This window comes from Hakea prostrata, chromosome 4, assembly GCF_041222555.1.
Source record: "Hakea prostrata isolate BN-2017 chromosome 4, UWA_Hpros_2, whole genome shotgun sequence".
In the NCBI taxonomy this organism is placed as follows: Eukaryota; Viridiplantae; Streptophyta; class Magnoliopsida; order Proteales; family Proteaceae; genus Hakea; species Hakea prostrata.
The window spans coordinates 18,918,738-18,937,900 of NC_142603.1; the positions used below are offsets into that span (position 1 = coordinate 18,918,738).

The window sequence follows — 19,163 nt, forward strand, 5'->3', positions numbered from 1 at the left end:
ACATCATGGACTACCCTCATGAACTACTCCTCCATAAAAAGTTCTTCATCCTTGGCAAATTTTGGATCTTCCAAATTTGTCCCCAAAATAAAGCATTTATGTTTGAGGGGTGAGTGGAAAGGACTCTTGGTTTGCCAGTGAATTATATCATGCACTAATTGGGGCTCAGAGGCGAAGGTCCTATGAGATAGATGGGGAAGGCCAGGAATCCAAGGATCAAGAAAAATGTGGGTATATAGTCCATTCCTCATGCCCTATATCAGCCCCAACTGTAGGAATTCTCTATCAACTGTAGGAATTGGGGAAGTATTTTGCCTCCATATTCTTTGCCGAAAGGAAATTGGGTTGAGTGAAGAGCGACTTCCATCCTAGTTTGGCCAAGAAGGCTTTGTTGAACTGGTACACATTCAAAACCCAATACCACCTTCCTTTCTTGGAAGAAACATTGTTTTCCATTTCATCCAATTTATCTCAGAATTATAATTATTCTTCCACCTCAGTTTCATGCTCATTTCTGAAATATGCAAATGCTCTTAAATCTAATAATGTAGAAGACAAGACCTTATCCACGGAACCGGATGATTAAACAAATCACCCAAAGTAACAAAATAACCAAGGATCTTGTGCAATATAAATTGAAAGACAATCACAAAGCAAATAAACAACAAACCACCACAAGAATGAAAAGGAAATGCAAACAACACACAAGAATTTTACGTGGTTCACTAATCCCAAATATTCGAGATTAGCTACATCCACGGGGAGGGATTTCACTATTTTAATCTTCAAAATAGTACAAGATTTGAGTGTGATACAATGTTACCTCAACCGGTCACATAACCTCTCAAAACTCCTTAGAATACCCTTCCACCTTAAGCTCTTGAAGAAAACCCTTCAATCCAAGCTCAAGCTTCAATGGAGTTGCAATGGAGAAGAACACAAGAGAGAAGAAACCCTTTTCTTGCAAAACCACAAGAAGAAGAAGACTTACAAAGCTAATCCCGTTTTGGACAAAAACCCCTTTAGAAGTCCCTAGAAACTCACTTTTCTCTCTCCATTTACCTCTCCCAAGGCCCTCTTAATGATACCAAACACCTACCCATGTTAAACACTAAGTGGGACCCACCAAATTCAAAATTTGAATTCAAAACAAAGATAAAGTGATTTTCATCACTAAACCCAACAATCTCCACCTTGATGGAAATCACTTACTTGTCATGTTTCTTGAAACCAAGAGAAGATAAACTCCAATTCAACTCTCTCCTTGGACAACCTTGGTAAGCATATCCGCACATTCTCATTGTTCCAACTTTAACAATTGGATCCTTCCGTCTTCAATGACTTCTCGAATGTAATGATATTGTACCAATATATGCTTTGTCCTCTTGTGATGTACCGGGTTCTTGGCCAAGTAAATTGCACTCATATTATCACAAAACAAATGCATACCTTTTGATTCAATGCAATCTCACCCATCAAACCTTGAAGCACACCGCTTCTTTACAAGCTCGGTTGCCGCCAGTATTCCGCTCGGTAGTTGATAATGCCACCGTCGCTTGAAGCTTAGACATCCAACTTATTGGACCATTTCCATACTTGAAAACATACCCCATTGTAGATCGCCCCTATCACGATCATCACAATAACTAGCATCCACATAGCCTTGAACTTGCTCTCCACCTTTGCTAAATGTGATAGAGTAGTCACGGCCCTCAAATATCAAGCACCCATTTGCGCCTCAATGCTTCTTTCGGGATTTGCCATAAACCACCAACACACCAACCGCATGAGCAATATCGGCCTAGTGCACACCATTAGAAACATCAAGCTCCCAACTAAACTTGCATAAGGGTATCTAGACATCTTGGTCTTTTCATCTTCCGTATTTGGGCTATCATTGGAAGATAATTTGAAATGTGATCCCAATGGAGTTGAAACCGCCTTTTCTTTACACTTGCCAAACTTCTCAAGAATTTTCTTCACAAAAGACTTTTGTGAAAGTGATAAAGTCCCATCATCTATCTCTTTGAATCTCAACTCAAGAATTTGTTTGGCTTGACCAAGATCCTTCATTTCAAACCTCTTGTCAAACATCCTTTGAGCTCTTCAATTTTAGTTTTATCCTTGGACACCAAGAGCATGTCATCACATATAAAACTAAAATCACATATGATCCATCATCAAAGAATTTAATGTATAAACAATGATCATATTCACTTCTTTTGTAACCAAGACTTAAAATGAAGGAGTCAAAGTTTTGTACCATTGTCTTGAAGCTTGTTTAAGTCCATATAAGGACTTCTTCAACTGCACAGAGCTTCCCTTTGCCTTTCTCAACAAATCCTTGGTTGCCTCATGTACACCTCTTCAAGAAGATCACCAGTAAAAACGCTGTTTTACATCCATTTGTTCAAGCTCCAAGTCATGCATGGCAACAAGTCCAAGCACCAATCTAATAGTCACCAACTTCACAACGGGGAAAAGACTTCAAAGAAATCATACCTTCTTTTGTGAAAGCCTTGGGCAACAAGCCTTGCCCTATACCTTTCCACCTTGCCATCCACCCCTCTTTTGAGTTTGTACACCCATTTACAACCAATGGCTTTTCTTCCCTTTGGCAATTCCACCAAATCCCATGTCTTGTTCTTTTGAAGTGCTTGAAACTCTTCATTCATTGCATCCTTCCAATGCTTTGCATCATCGCATTGATGGCATCAAGAAATGTACTTGGTTCTTCATTTAAAGCCACCAAAGCTCTAAGAGTATTTGGATCAACACAACCTTGTACCTTTCCGGCAAGCGAGTTTGTCTTGTTGGCCTTCCTCCCAAAGGTACCACAATTTCTTCTTCAACACCAAGGTGTCTCTTCTTGAATTTCTCCTTGTACATCTTGATTATCAAGATCCATAACATCTTCATCATGAGCATCCTCATTTGAAGAACTTGTAGGTTGCATGTGAAATTCATGGGTATCCTCAACAATTGATTTTTCTTCATCACATTTCTTTTCCACCCCCTTAATCAACATAGAGGATTCATCAAAATGTACATCACGACTTATGATGATCTTATGGGTACTTGGATCCCATAAACGATACCCCTTCACATTCTTAGCATATCCTACAAAAATGCACTTCTTGGATTTTGGATCAAGTTTGCTTCTTTGACAACTTGGAATTAAAGCATATGCATCACATCCAAAAATTTTCAAATCCGAATAATCACAAGGAGTTCCATGCCATACCTCATTTGGAGTCTTTCCACCCAAAGTCATTGAAGGAGACCTATTCACAAGATAGCATGCGTAACACGCGGCCACAATTCTTTCTCCAAGTTTGATTGCTAAGCATAGGAACCCTCTCCATCAATGTTCTATTCATGCGTTCGCCACTCCATTTGTTGTGGAGTATGCACAACCGTATGATGCCATACGATTCCTACTTCCTTGCAAAAATTACCAAATTCATTCTTTGCATATTCCATCCCATTATCCGTCCTCAAAACTTTGATGCTCCTACCGGTTGTTTTCTCCACCTCAACCTTGAAGTTCTTGAATGCCATTAACACATCACTCTTTGACTTGAGAATTGTCACCCATACTTTCCTTGAAAAATCATCAATGAAAGTAACAAAGTATTGAGCACCACCATAAGACATATCCGGTGATGGACCCCAAACATCGAGTGAATATAATCAACAATCCCTTACTTGTGTGCATACCCGCTTTAAAAGCCCTTCTATGATGCTTCCATAGACACAATGCTCACAAAATTCTTTCTCTAAAAAATTCAGATTTGGGATAAGTTTCTTTTCCATCAAAACTTTCATACCTTTTTCACTCATGTGCCCAAGTCTTCGATGCCACAACCTAAGAGAAACATCTCCTTTGTCAACCGCACATTTGCAACATCATCAACAATGGAACTACCCAACAACTTGTACAAGAGACCAACCCGGATTCCCTTCATGATAACAAGAGCACCTCTTGAAACTTTGAGTACTCCATCTCCTCCGAAAATTTACAACCTTCCTTCTCCAAAGTAGATAAAGAAATCAAACCTTGTCATATCCGGAACATGTCTAACATTTTCAAGTGTGCGAACAATACCATCAAACATCTTCAAGTGTACCGCCCAATGCCAAGTGTTCTACTAGATGAGTTATTCCCCATTTCACCAATCCTCCTCACATGGCTCATATGTGCTAAACCAAGATTTGTGTGGGCACATATGATGTGTAGCACCGGTGTCAAGAACCCAATTTTGGTGAAATTCGAATTGCAACCCACTATCAACACTTCATCTTCGATAACACTAGATGTGGTAGCCACAACTGATTTGCCTCCTTAGAATGTTCACCAACAATCTCTTTACCTTTTTCATTTCCCGAATTAAAACCATTTTCTTTCTTTTGAAACAATTCTTTTAAGATGTCCACCTCTCCACAAAACCAACAATTGTACTTGCCACATGCCCCTTGGATTTAGATCGATGTCTTGACTTGCCTTGAAGAACCCTTTGAAGAATCAGACGTCTTGCTCTACCCCTTGTCATATAGCCCGAACCCACCTCCATAGAACTCCCAAAGAAGCCTTGGAGTTCATCGGCAAGTAATGTACTACAAACCGAATCAAAGTCAAGAGAATCCCCTACTACAACATAGGGTCGTACTAAATGATCATAAGATTCGGTAGAGTGCAAAGTAAAATCACCGCCTTGTCTTCATCCTCATCTTCTTCAACACTTTCCAATTGACAAAGTATATTGTTGAACTCATTCAAATGATTAGAAATATTTGAACCATCCTCATTCTACAAGAAAATAATTCTCTTCAAGAAAATTCATTGGAGAGACTTTGTTTGGTAGATGCTCCAACTTGACCACAACTCCGCGCCGATTTTCATGTGCAATATTAAACAAAACTCATTGGACAAGCTCAACCGAATAGTAGACATGGCTTTGAGATCCATCCTTCCCAATCATCATCTTTCATTCCCTCCGGTTCTACATTCCCAACAATGCTTTGTGACAACCATTTTGAATCAACAAATCTTTCATCTTCATTTTCCATAATTCAAAATTTGTCTCCATCAAATGGCTCCACCCTAAATGTATGAGCACTCATTGTCTCAAAATAAATGCACAAAACCAGCTCGATACCAATTGTAGAAGACAAGACCTATCCACGAACCGGATGATTAAACAAATCACCCAAAGTAACAAAATAAACCAAGGATCTTGTGCAATATAAATTGAAAGACAATCACAAAGCAAATAAACAACAAACCACCACAAGAATGAAAAGGAAATGCAAACAACACACAAGAATTTACGTGGTTCACTAATCCCAAATATTCGAGATTAGCACATCCACGGGAGGGATTTCACTATTTTAATCTTCAAAATAGTACAAGATTTGAGTGTGATACAATGTTACCTCAACCGGTCACATAACCTCTCAAAGCTCCTTAGAATACCCTTCCACCAAGCCTTGAAGAAAACCCTCAATCCAAGCCAAGCCAATGGAGTTGCAATGGAGAAGAACACAAGAGAGAAGAAACCCTTTCTTGCAAAACCACAAGAAGAAGAAGACTTACAAAAGCTAATCCCGTTTTGGACAAAAACCCCTTTAGAAGTCCCTAGAAACCACTCCCCATTACTCCCAAGGCCCTCTTAATGATACCAAACACCTACCCATGTTAAACACTAAGTGGGACCCACCAAATTCAAAATTTGAATTCAAAACAAAGATAAAGTGATTTTCATCACTAAACCCAAAATTCATAAACGAGAAATTTATACCTATTTGGTTTTGTGAATCTCTGGATTCATAAATCTAGGAATTCTTTTATACTAAAAATATGAATCTGTAGAATTATAGGTACGAGGTGAAATCTCTCCCATATTATAAAAGTGTTAAACATTTGCACGTTCACAAAATCACATTGACGGAACTCTCTGAACCACAAATTCAGATTAACCAAACAGTTAATTTTATGAACCATAACTCCATAGATTTGAAATCTCCATACTCAAGTAACCAAACAGATCCTAAATGGATTTCCGTCATCTATTTTTTGAATTCTGCAACTTTTATACGGTATTGGATCAAATTAATATCGGTGAGATCCAAAACTGATACGTATCTCCCGATACAGACTATATATGTACAGATGTATAGAACCATGATCTGATCGCGCAGACAGACAGCGATCGCTACTGTTGAGGAATCAAGGAACGTTGGCAAGCACGTAGACGTAGACGATGACTGAGTCACGGTTTTAGTTTCGTTCGCAATAGGATATAAGAACAGCGGTTGTTTCTGTTGCTGGTGAGTGCGAAAGCTCTGAAACTGAAAAGGGAGTTAGGTAGATGGGGATCAGATTCATTCTGCTAGTGAACAAGCAAGGTCAAACCCGCCTTGCCCAGTACTATGAGTACCTCACCATCGATCAGAGAAGAGCTCTTGAGGGTGAAATCGTCCGGAAATGCCTTGCCCGTAATGAGCAACAGGTTTCTATCTCTCTCTTTCATGTTTGACCCAATTTCTTCATTTTGCTTTTCCTTTTGTATTCCACCTTGTTGATGATCCTTCATGGTTTTGAATTTTATGAGGGTTTTGTTATTGGTAATTCTCTGTAATGGACACGACACGCTATGCCTTAATTTGGATTTAGAGTTTTTACTTTTGACATTGGGATTGTTTTCCTCATTTTGCTTTTGACGCCAAACCATGTCTTTATCTCAGTGTTCATTTGTCGAGCATCGGAATTACAAAATTGTCTACAGGCGCTATGCATCACTGTTTTTCTTGGTTGGGGTTGACAACGATGAGGTACGTTTCTCTCCTTCCTTCCCCAACAGAAGAAAAGGGAAAATGAAATCTTCAGCCACACTGTTTAATTTCTAAGCACTGGCTGTTGAAAAGAGATCTAATGTGGTTGTCTGATCCGCCATGAATTCTGTGCCACTTCTACTCCCTTGTCTGACATACTAAATTCTGTTTGATGTTAATCGGTCTATCACTGTTGTGTAGCACCAGAGCATATTGGAAGCGCATCTGAATTACAAACGAGAACATTTAAACCCTTTATTCTACTAGGAATGGGAAGTATTCCCTGACACTCAGCCTTGATGCTAAAGAAACTCAGTTATCCATATGATATTAGCATTACATGCTGTAGCAGAAGAGATTCATGGACCATGGGAATTGAAAAGGCCTTCATGTAGGCTTAATTATATGCATATGAAAGGTGTGCCTTAGGAAGGTTCCCTGTACCAGAGACAACCCAGGTTTCTATAGGTAATAGTTATGATATTAATCTTTAGCACATTTGGCATACATGCTTTGTTTGGTTATCATCACTACATATTTACTTCACCAAAGAAATACTATGTTCCCTGAAAATAGAAGTTAGTGGAGATTTAAAGCTCTGCGAGGGCATTGTAATGGCATAAATATTAATCAGCTAAGGTGATGCAAGTCCTTTTGATTAAAACACATCCATGAGCATATATGCATGGCTTCCTACTTGCTAACTTCTATGATGGTTGTTTAATATTTAAAGAAGGATGATCTATGTTGGCTGAATTTACTAATGGCACTTTGTTAGGGTGAGTCTCTAAAATAGTAAAAACAAGATGTGGCGAAGGAATTATGTAAAATTTTGGGATTCCATCTAGGTTTTGTATGCTAATCTGTTTAATGATGATGTTTGCATGGATTTTTTCCATTGAGATGGTGCCACACTGATGGGTGTTGTCAAAAGGAATGGTAAATAAAGTACTTGGTAGAGCTCTAATGGAACTATCCCAAAATGGGACAAAGAAGAAATAAGAGAGGAAGAAACTGCTGGGGTAATTACTCTCATAGAGACACCCGAACAAGGAGGCTTGATGGAGTCTTGCCATCAAAAAGAGGTGCTCCTTGTCAAAGAGGCCAAAGAAGTTCAGGACCTGTATTTTGAGAATTGTAGCTGTGACATGTGTTGTTTATTTCATTTGTCACTTCGTGGCTGTTAAGAATTATCCTTATTCCTTAGATGAGTTTGCTGGCACAGCATTTCAATTAGGTATTTGAATGATGTTATTGGACTTTTTACTTCCATGATATATCTATCGGAAATGTAGAGTTGCCATTAAGATAGATATAATATGGCTATGCAAAACATGGTTCATGTTTAAATGTATCTGTTTGAAGCAGAAATGAGAACAATGCCAACTATTGACTTTTATAGAAGAGTATCATTTAAGGATGGCAAAGAGGTGAGTTGATAATACAGCACTATGGGACTTTTGGTGTTTGGTTGAGTCATCAAGTATTTTCATGGCTTATGAACTGTGGTGCATTCGCACTGAAGAAAGACATAGGGTAAATACTGGCTCGAAGATCTTGCATTTGTTCAGCTTGAAGATTAGGTCTCGAAGGCAGTTGCTTGTTATCCAGTTGGGCGATTAGAGGATCTAGGTTGATTGTCTGTAGTTCCTTTTGTGGCAATTGTCAAGAACAGAGCCTGAATATACTATTCACTCAGTCCCACCATGATAAGTCTATTTATAGTTGACTCAGTAGCTTTTGTATATCTCAGTGAAAAGGTTTCATGTAGTTGGATCATTAAATAAGTTTATTTAATTTAAATAAGGCTTAATTGGATGGGGTTAGCTCAGTTTGGGAAGACCAACACCACGCAAGGAATATCTTAATAGAAGACTTGAGGAAACTAAGATCATATAAAAACTACTGTGAATTGATTACTCTGGGTTCCAGTTCATCGTTGGTGATTATCACCTTAATAACCTTCTCCTAGGTGTGCCAGGATTGTCCTATATAACGTGAATTATTCTTTGTTTAATGATCTTTTCTATTGGCTAATGTTTTGGGTCTTTCTGTTTCAATATTACACTACATCAGTATATGCTTCTAATAATTTGAGTATTTCTGGGTTTCTTTGGTGATTATGGTCTAATTGCTTTAATGGGAGAGGTGTATCAAATTAATGTGTTTTGGATGAAGGGTAAGAATTTAATTCTTATAAAAGTACCCACAGTCAGTTTTCCAGTTCTATATAATCGGTATCTGTTCTGTCATGAAGGGATGGGAGCCATGACTACCTTCCATTCTTTTTTCTTTTCATGGCTTCATGGACGTGTATTTCCTTCATGACGGGAGATGAATAATCTCCTCATGAATGCAATCTGTAGCCTCCAGGAACAAAGCTCACTGTCCAATGTAAACTTGAAGCTGGAGCTTTCTTGATCGCTTCCCTTCCCCCCTTCTCCTTTTCTGCTTTAAGGTGCTCTACCCCACCCATTCTTGAGAATTGGATGAAGATGGTCATGATGTCACAGAGATAATAGAGGGACTCGTGGAGTATGGAGAAACTTAATTTCCTACAGATAAATAATAAGGACAGCAAGAGGTTGGGGCCAGTACAGACAAGGGGCTATTTGAACACCAATAACTTTCAAGATAGCAGCCAGCCTAGCACTTTCATTTACTTGCTCTTACTCTGTTGGAAGCTTCTTTCTTGATATGGAATAATATATAGTCTGTTTACAATGGACAGAATCATGGTTAAAAGAAACTGATTATTAGACTTAACACAAAACTGAACCAATTATTATTTGTTTTGTTTTAACAGATGGTTTCATTTCGGTTGATCTGATCCATTTCAGAATTGACACCCTTACTCCCTAGTCCCTACCTAGAGAAGCCAGTTTATAAGCTAAACTAATCCTGTGGATCTAATATCATCATCATTGTCAGAGCAGATTTAACATTCAGAAGATTTTCCAGAATCATCGTGATCTCCTGGCACTGAAAGCATGATAGGAACATGTATCCATGTTTTTTGGATTACCATTGCAAAAGAACATTATATTCACCTGGCTACCACTTATACGCTGTTTAAATCCATTTTAACTATAAACTATACTAGTGAATGATCTCACCTCTTAGCATTGGAGGGTGCAAGGCAGGTTATTGCCTGAACTCTTTATTTCCACGACACTGAATTAATTTGCACCTTCGGATCTAGTGGTTTTAATTCTGGACAAGGTTGCTGGTCAAAATTTTATTCAAGTATTGATTGCTACACCACTGAGTTCATTAATGTTTCAGGATAGCGTTTGTGGGCTGGATCAATGTCTGATTAATGGTTGAACTAGTAATATAGTATGATATTGGACATCTCATTGGATGCCCAAAATCACCTAGAAGACCTGATAGTGCCAAATTAAATGGCATTGCAGTCTTGGAGGTGGAACCAAAGCTTCCTATGTAAATATCTGGAGCATAGTTGTCTTGGCATATACAAGACCCAAGGCATTGAAGGGGGATCCAGATGCAAGATTATACCAACAAAGAGATCAATCCATCCAGGGGAACCTGCCTTGGTGGTTGGTCTGCAAAATCATTTATTTAATGCCTTAATTTTTTCCCACTAGTTTGAATGTTTGTCAGTAGGCATTTCCCTGTAGTGTTCTGAGCATCTGCAGGAACTTTCCAATGCTTTTCTTTTTCTTTCTTTCTTTTCTTCTTCTTCTTCTTCCTCTTTTTGTTTTTTTGTTTTTTGGCCCATTTAGCAATTTTATCAGTTTTATCAATGATACAGTATTATGGTGGTTGCATAAATAACCTTCTCGTTTCACATTTGTGCAGAATGAGTTGGCTATATTGGAATTCATTCATCTGATTGTGGAAACTATGGACCGTCATTTTGGTAATGTGGTAAGGCCCCAAAATTCAATCCATTAAGTTATAAGCTCCCTCACATGATAAGGAAGTTGTAACCCCCTTTCTTTCTTAGTTACTATGCTTCCCTTTTATTGTTGTATCATACAAAAAACTTGTGCAGTTAATTGGTTTCTAATTTTTTTTTTTGTTGAAAATTAAAATATTCAGTGTGAACTCGACATAATGTTGCATCTGGAGAAGGCACATTTTGTGTTAGAAGAAATGGTCATGAATGGGTGTATTGTTGAAACAAGCAAGTCAAACATTCTGGCGCCAATTCAGTTGTTGGACAAAAGTTCCTAGCGATTCCAATCAAGTCACGATTGGCTCTTATTCATCAAATTTGGGATATTAAATGGCACTTTCTTTTACTCCCTTTACCTTTGTTGATGGTGTACAGTGATATGTTTGCACAACACATGATGTATCACAAACAAGGCAAAACCCTCTTTACCAACTCTTTTTTCTTCACAGTTGTTTATGAAAATTATATTGTATCCCATGAGTAAAGTTTCCTTTTTTCTGTCCTCTGCCCCACCGTTTGTGTGGAGCAAAATGTGGCTCTTGACAGTGGAACTATATACCGTACCATCGCCTTCATTTTTGGTAATGGATGAGTAGGGACTTGTATATGATAATTGTGTTCCTCTTGATCTGCATTTGGGTAATCGCTTCAACATTGATTTACAAATGGTTCTTCTTGGGCTGTTACTTGGCTTATTGAAGAATGTTGCTGGCTTCTCTTTGTTTTCCTTGTGTTGATGTTTGCTATTTGGTTCCTTGGGCTGTCAATTGGTTGCTTGCTAAGTGGTCTTCAATAGGCTTGGTTGTCTCGTGCTCTGTTTTCTTATGCTGTTTATTAGCTTCCGAGGCTGTATTTTGTTTTCTTTGACTTGATGGAGTTTTCCCTTTTGGGTGAGGAAATCATTTCATTCCATCTGACGTATTCTATTTGTGCCTGATCACATCTGTTGTTGGTCGAAAACCAGATGGGAAAGGCTGCACTAAATCATATGATCTGATGGTATGTAGCCTTAGATGAGACATCTACTAAGCCCCTCCAAAAATGAGCAGAACACCTGAACCTTCAGTGGCTCTCATATGGGAAGTACTTGATGCCTAAGAGTTTCCACCTACAGCTGCTTGGGTGCCTGAGCTGTGTTAATGTGCCTGGCATTGTTTTTGGGGGCGGATTCCATAATGATACTGCTGGGAACTGGTGGATTATGGTTCTAGTGGTTCAAGTGGGTTCATGTACCAACATCGCAAGTACTGTTCAGGCCAAAATGTAAGTTAAAGGTTGAGATTATGGGTAGTAAGTGTGGCACAGAGGTCCTGAAGTTTCTCCAGGATAATTTAACGTTAGCAAATCATTCAAATTCGTACGTTTGTTTTTATCTTTTATCTCTATTTGGTTCAGTAATATTTATATAGGGTGTTCTTGTGTGCTAGCGATTTCCTGTTTACTATGATTTCCAGCAAACTTGCATTTATTTTATTTAAAGGATGAGTTTCAATGTTGATACCAAGAAGACCCTGAACGGATGACCTGAATAAATTAACAACATTCGTAGTAAGTTACCCTATTCATTGTTTGGAGAGAGAGAGAGAGGCTTACAACTTTGGATAGAAGATTTGGCTGGTGGACGTGATCTATCACAAATGATACAATTCCATGCATTGGGTACCCCTAGGTGAGAATTACACCAGATGTTGGGATCCCAAAAGTCACCTACCCAAAGACAATCAGAGACCGGCGGGTCTTCCATCTTTCCTGGGGTCACTAACAGCTGTTAGGATTCCATTGAAAACTTGGCCATTGTCAGAGTGCCTCTCAGTACTCTTTCTTGTGGTATACTTTAAGGGTTTTGCAAAGGATTGTACAACAAGTTGGCAGATGGCCCCATATGCTTGAGCCTTCAATTCATGTTTCCTCTCCTTTAGGAAGACCTTTCTTTCATCGGAGAGTTCAATATGCTCACCATCTATTATGGTCCAATTCTCGTATAAGACCTGGTTTGGTACTAGCTGCAACACAGATTGATGGTATCAGCCATTAAGAGTACAAAGGGTTATCAATTGATCAAGTGAAACAAAATCAAAGCTTTGAACCATAGAAGGAACCTCGTGGTAGACCCTTGGGTATTCAATAGCAGCAACAGGTTCCATTCCCAAGACAAAATGGTTGAGAAACACCTGAATCACTGCTGGAATGATGAAGTGACCACCACTCCCACCTATAACCCCGGCCAATTGATTATCCTGCAAGTACAATTATGTAGTTCTACTAATGGGGTTGATCTGCATGTATGCTCAAGCATTGATTATATGAAAATAAAAAAATTTATTTCTCGAATCAAACAAATGATTCACATTTGACAATACCTTGAGAATGATAATAGGTGTCATGGAGGATAAAGGTCTCTTTCTGGGTTCTACAAAATTTGCAGGTGCTGGAGGGAGTTTATCCACAGTGATCTTGGTTGGTGTGGAGAAGTCATCCATTTCATTGTTGATTACAATACCAGTTGAAGGAGAGAGTATTCCTGCCCCAAAATAATCATTTACAGTTGTTGTCATTGATACTGCATTCCTCTCTGAGTCAACAATGCAGAAGTGGCTGGTTCCATGGTCTCTTAGCTGACTATATCTGAAAATTTTGGTTGCAAACTGTCAGAAGACTCAAAACTTACTTAGCCCACAACAAAAGCAATGGCCAGAAGACCAGCATGGGAAGAAATATATGCAGCACCCAAATATTGCTCACAGGGTCAATATTGGGGTATTAGAACTTTTCCTTTATTTATTATTATTATTATTTTTTTTTTGGGGGGGGGGGGGGGGTAGGGGAAGGGCAATAGGTGGTTGGGTTCGGATGAGGAAGTGATCATCCAATGCTTGTTTCAAGGCACTCTTTGAAACATGAGTTTACAATTAGATTCTAAGCCTTCAAAGAGACGAGGGTGATATGGAGGAGAGTTCCTCGAAGCCAAAGAAAATATGAGAGATATAAAGTGATGGCAGATGCATGTATTTTGCATGTATTTTACCCTTAGTTTACTTTACTAAATATTCATTAGTTAATACGTACTTGTTCATGTAGTAATCAGGAGGAAATGTTGTGTTGTCAAATATTTTCTTCTGAAGACTCTTGGCAAGGGATGAAGACAGCATATCAGTAATGTAGTCAGTTACATTAACGAAATCAGGGTCCCCTAAGTTCATTCGGAGAGAAAGCATGTGCTTCATTGCCTCAATCAAGCGATGCAATCCCAACAGTCCCCTTACAGCCTCTGATGATCCGTAGCTATCTAAAATGTTCAAAACCTGATTAAAAAAGATAAAAAAGAGCAGAGAATAAGCACAGAGAGGCAAAAACTCTTAATACATATACATCAATGACCAAAGATATTATACAAGCTGACAACATTTTCATGTTCAGATCTTATGAGATGCGATCAAGACATTGTCTGGGGTCATTAGAAATAGTTACTGGTTGATTGTGTGGTTAGCTGGTAATAACAAGTTAGGACCAAGAATCACAGTCAGTCCCAGTGCACTTACCAACTTAGCAGGTTATATTCATCCAGAAAAAAACTAGCAGGTTACCATCTTAACACAAAAAAAAGATGCATAGATTAAGGTATTTGAGAGTTAAGACCATAAAATAAGGTAAATTTACCATCAGATATCTCTGTTAGCAACAACTAACAATCCTCATAAGACTATGGAAACAATTGTGTATTTTCATCAAGGATGGTGTCAAAAGCCAAAAACCTCATCTGGTGGAGGAACCCTTCCAAATAGGAAGGATTGTATTATAGTTTAGTTGATTCAAATCTGGCTAGCATCTGCTCATTCAAAATTCATTGTGACCATGGTTGAGGAAAGGAGGTATATTTTATTGCATGAACGAGACTCTAGAACACCGAAGAGAACTGCAGGAATGGAGGATAGTGGAGGTACTCACAAGAGCCAGGCCTGGAGTTCCACTTGAAGGAGGTGGCATCCCCAGTATGGTGTAACCCATCGTATTGACAACCATTGCATCTGTTATCTCCACCTTGTAATGCCTCAAGTCTTCCATTGTCAAAATCCCCCCAACTTGTTTCAGATCCCTCACAAAATTCTCTCCAATGGTCCCATTGTAGAGTACTTGCGGCCCATGTTCTGCAATAGCTTCTAAAGTGTGCCCAAGCTCAATATTGTAGCAAGTATCCCCAGCTCTCAAGATATGCCCCTTTGGTGCAAACACCTTTCTTAAACCAGGGTCAGCCATGATCAGCTTTTCAGTCTTCTCAATAGCTAAACCAAGATACTTAGAAACTACAAACCCATCTCTGGCAAGCCGTATGGCAGGTTGGAAAAGAGCCTCCCATGCCAATCTTCCATATCTTGACCATGTTTCATGAAGGCCCGCAATCTCACCCGGGACACCCACTGAAAGTGCACCCATGTACTTGGCTTTAGGATTTTTTTCAAACATGTCCTGTGCATAGAGAATCAGAATAAATTTGTTGTCGTCCAAATGTTGTAAATTACATTGATTTGTACAAGTTGAAATACAGACAAGTACATACCTTTGAAGCTGCTAAGGGAGCTGTCTCTCTCATGTCAAAAGCTTCAGCTTGTGAGGTTGATGAAGATCGAACAACCATGAAGCCACCACCTCCAATCCCACTAGCCATTGGATATACAACACCCAAACACAACGCTGTTGCCACTGCAGCATCAACTGCATGGCCTCCATCTCTAAGCACCGATACACCAATGTCAGAGCAACGGCCGTCATCTGTTGCAACGATGCCATGCTCCGATTCAACAACGTCGTTCGTCTCTCTCCTTTGTTCATACTTCTCCTCTTTCAGTCCCCAGTGAGCTGAACCGTAGAATACTACAAGCCCTACAAGTATAATATGGGGTACCACCACCAAAGGCCTCGTGAGTGTTTTTCTTTACCATGTAGTGCCCATTTTGATATTTCTAACCCCCACAAACAATAACACAAGAGGAAAAAACAGAAAAAGAAAAAGAAAAGAAAAATTCATATATATAACATTTCAATATTTAGGGGCAAGCCTTGGCATAATGGTTGGTAGACCGTACTTGTAGTTTGAGGTTAAGATATTAAAGTAGCATTTTCGCAAAAAAATCTTGGGGTAAGATCGAGTAGAAAGTTTGCACTTTCCATGATTGTACATACGTAAAATGAGTGCAAAAGAGTCTTTATTCAAAGCGGGCGGGAGGTGGGAGTGAGCAAAGTTCCACCAAAAACTGAGTGGAAATCGGCCATTCTTTCGAACTAGAAACTGAAAGGGTTTTCCTAGCTATAGATTTGGTATTATATTAGAACTTCTAAGAATATAAGCAAGGAAACAATACTCAGAGTTATCAATTAAATACTCAGAGTTATCAATTAGATAGTGCATATCTTGAATCAAGGGCTCCAATGTCATTAGTAGTTGTACCTCACCCTCAAGATACCTACTTACCTACTTACAGTTCGATTCAATTAGAATCAACTCTTATCCACTTGCAAGTAGCTCCAATAGTCCTGTATTGAAGGCAATAATCTTTCTTTCTTTAGCAGAATTATAATGCATAAGTAACAATAAAGCACCCAATGGTACTATGCAATATTAGTTGATGATATGTATTCATATCAGATGTGATATATATCGATATGTCTCTCTTGTTTTAAAGGGCACGTATTAGATAGCACTACAATACATTAACGGATATGATACAATTCTTTATACGAGACAATACGTATCTTAAAATCACTTAATTGAATATTCTGATACCGATACTTTGAACCTTATTGGCAACCTTGCAAGTATCCATTGGATTCAAGAGTAGCTCGGCTTTGAACCCCAACCCTCCCCCAACTTGAATTTGGATCCTCTTCTAAGAGGACTCTTACATTAGTGTCCTATTAATTGTAAGATTCCCTCGTGTGATTTGTTTCATCCCAAGGGCTTGGATAAATCTAATGAATATTATCTTTTAAATTAAAATATTACAAGGAATTGAATCTTATAAGTTACTGATCACTGATTCCGAGATTTATGAAAAAGTAAAAAGAAAAGTAGAATTCTATAATCCAGTGTTCAATGGGTTTTTATTTAAAAAGAAAAAAGCAAAATTCAATAGTCACGTGTTCCATGGGTTTTATTTTTTCTTTTCAAACTAAAGCAAATGCCAGCTAGCAGTTCATCAAAAGTTGGATGAGCACAATTGCACAAAATTTAAATAGTATGGGTATTTTCGTAAATTAGAAAACGAGTTGCGTTGACTGTTGAGAGTCTTTCAGATTTTAATCTGACGGTTGAGAATTCCCACGTTTAGGCAAAGGATTTATAAAGAAATTGCTGGTAGTGAGTCTGGAATTGATGAAACTCTTTTGACTTGAAAGTTGAAACAAAGATCGATCAAGAGTCTTTGGAAAAGCGAAACCTCAGAAACATTTATGGTTCTTGAAATCCAAGAACTATTGATTCTTAAAAACTTAACTGGAGAATTAATCAAAAGCAAGTGAATCAAACAGTTGGAATAAAAGTACATTTCTTTTCTGAACATCTGGAATGAATATGAATTAAACAATTAAGAACCGATGAACAAGAGGAAGTGTGGAAGAGATAAACAATTCCATATTGTTGAAGGAAAACCCCAGAGGTAGAAGTTAAGCAAAGGAAATAGAAAGAGAAGTTATACCTGTAAATGCTATAACTGCAACGGGCACCCAACAAGCTCTTCTCCCAATCTTCTTGTCTGCCGTCGTATGATCTCTCAAAAGCAATCTCTCTTCCATTCTCGACTGCTGTTGATCCATATGAGGCTCGGAGCAGGCACAGAGAGAGAGAGAGAGAGAGAGAGAGAGAGAGAGAATAGTAGAACCAGAGAATGAAGGCCTATTTGATTATGTAGAGAAAAAGGTATTAGAGCAAATTAATGGGGACACCAAAGGGTACTCACCAACAACTGGATAGTGCAGTTGGTGTCTTGGTGAGCTGGAGTACTACTGCTCTTCATGCACGTGTTCACAAGCAACGTTTAAAATATTGGCATGGTGTGGCATTAATATTAAGGTATGGTGTATCGAATATTGTATTTTGGATTGTACTGTCAGACACAATAATTATCTTTGGTCAGGTGATATTAAGATATCTTCTGTCTTGGAATTTTATAATTATTAATTTAATTATATGTTCAAGGGTGATATTAGAAATTTACTATTAAGTCAGTTATAAAATATAGGGTTATATATTTGAAATAATTAAGAGATACGAGATTATTCGTGCGTGAGATTTTTTCCAGAAAAAGGCAGTTCTATCTCTTTCTCCCTCTCCTAGAAATGCAGGAAAAGAGTTCTTGCTTTAGATCTCCTTACCATCCTTCCACGGCATTTGGGTTGTGGAATTTATTCCATTGATTGTAAAATCACACCAGTGAAGCTTTGGTGGAGGAACGAGGACATGGAATCCAGATTACTTCCGCTGCAGATATTCTATATTTAAAAAAGCGAATCCAGGTAAGAATCTTTCCCCATCAATTATAGAATTGAAAATTATATAGAATATTACCTACAGTCTAGTATGAGCATTGTATTGTACTTATACCAGCCTGGGCCGTGTAATGTAAGGTGCACGAGCAACTAAAGCTCAATAGAAAAGCAAACCAACACCAAACTATAAAGCTAGATCAGCCTGAAGGATCCCATCAATTCTAGATGCAGATCTTGCACATTTTGTCAGAACTGCATCTTGGACATTCAATCAGCAGCATTATTCGCGATCTGCATACACGGCTAACACATGCTTCCATCCACATTCATGAACACCCTAATCCTTGCCATCAGCATAGTAAGAGTTCCTTGCCACCTTGAATCATCATCAATGAGAGCAACAACCTTAACAGAGTTAGACAAAACCACAAGGGGCTGCCATCCCTTCTCCACCGCAACCTCTATTCCATGAATTATAGCACTCATCTCAGCTTCAATCACCAAGTGTGAAGGTATCCTTTGAGCAAAACTCACCCAAAAAACACCACCATTGCCCTGACCTGTTGCCATCTATTTTCCACCATTGAGATGTCACTTAAATTATCCTATTTTCGTTCAATTATTAAATGAGTTCTATTACTTGTGTGGTACAATCTCAAATAATTAATGGCAGATAACGACAAAACTCAAGATAATAGAGAATCAAAATAGGTAGAATAAGAAAATTTATTTTCTTTTTTTCTTTTTTTGAAAATAATGCATAATTATACATAGACTAATGTATCTTTTTTTTTTTATTTGCATAACATTGTAGTTGTAGGTGACTTTTTTTGGCAAGGCAACAAGTATTGAGTGGAATCAACCATATCGCGCCAAACAGATGTTTGTTGCGTCCAATACTGATAATTTGGGTGAAGCATGGATA

General features: G+C 38.4%; 2 protein-coding genes across 2 annotated transcripts; one reads left to right on the forward strand and one right to left on the reverse strand.

Annotated features, from left to right (window-relative positions):
* Positions 1 to 6,208: 6,208 nt before the first annotated feature.
* On the forward strand, positions 6,209 to 11,425 carry LOC149018338 (AP-4 complex subunit sigma). Its single transcript, XM_089152636.1, has 4 exons — positions 6,209 to 6,512; positions 6,748 to 6,834; positions 10,660 to 10,728; positions 10,903 to 11,425. Exons 1-4 carry the CDS (start codon positions 6,372 to 6,374, stop codon positions 11,035 to 11,037), a joined length of 432 nt encoding a protein of 143 aa, XP_089008762.1. The 5' UTR covers positions 6,209 to 6,371; the 3' UTR covers positions 11,038 to 11,425.
* A 502-nt stretch (positions 11,426 to 11,927) lies between these two features.
* On the reverse strand, positions 11,928 to 17,641 carry LOC149018339 (glutathione hydrolase 3-like). The gene is made up of 7 exons (XM_089152634.1): positions 17,449 to 17,641; positions 15,315 to 15,637; positions 14,705 to 15,223; positions 13,826 to 14,061; positions 13,120 to 13,384; positions 12,859 to 12,996; positions 11,928 to 12,762 (listed from the first exon to the last, which is right to left on the reverse strand). The coding sequence occupies exons 1-7, from the start codon at positions 17,564 to 17,566 to the stop codon at positions 12,481 to 12,483; spliced, it is 1,881 nt and encodes a 626-aa protein (XP_089008760.1). The 5' UTR covers positions 17,567 to 17,641; the 3' UTR covers positions 11,928 to 12,480.
* Between the last annotated feature and the right edge of the window lie 1,522 nt (positions 17,642 to 19,163).

What these genes read in the sequence shown, in the direction of transcription:
- LOC149018338 (XM_089152636.1), top strand. Translation starts at nt 6,372, where the DNA reads ATGGGGATCAGATTCATTCTGCTAGTGAACAAGCAAGGTCAAACCCGC. An exon ending in TTGGGGTTGACAACGATGAG is followed by an intron (nt 6,835 to 10,659) that starts GTACGTTTCTCT and finishes ACATTTGTGCAG; the next exon opens with AATGAGTTGGCTATATTGGA. An exon ending in ACCGTCATTTTGGTAATGTG is followed by an intron (nt 10,729 to 10,902) that starts GTAAGGCCCCAA and finishes TAAAATATTCAG; the next exon opens with TGTGAACTCGACATAATGTT.
- LOC149018339 (XM_089152634.1), bottom strand. Translation starts at nt 17,566, where the DNA reads ATGGATCAACAGCAGTCGAGAATGGAAGAGAGATTGCTTTTGAGAGAT. An exon ending in GAACTCCAGGCCTGGCTCTT is followed by an intron (nt 14,062 to 14,704) that starts GTGAGTACCTCC and finishes TTTTTTAATCAG; the next exon opens with GTTTTGAACATTTTAGATAG. An exon ending in CCTGATTACTACATGAACAA is followed by an intron (nt 13,385 to 13,825) that starts GTACGTATTAAC and finishes CAAAATTTTCAG; the next exon opens with ATATAGTCAGCTAAGAGACC.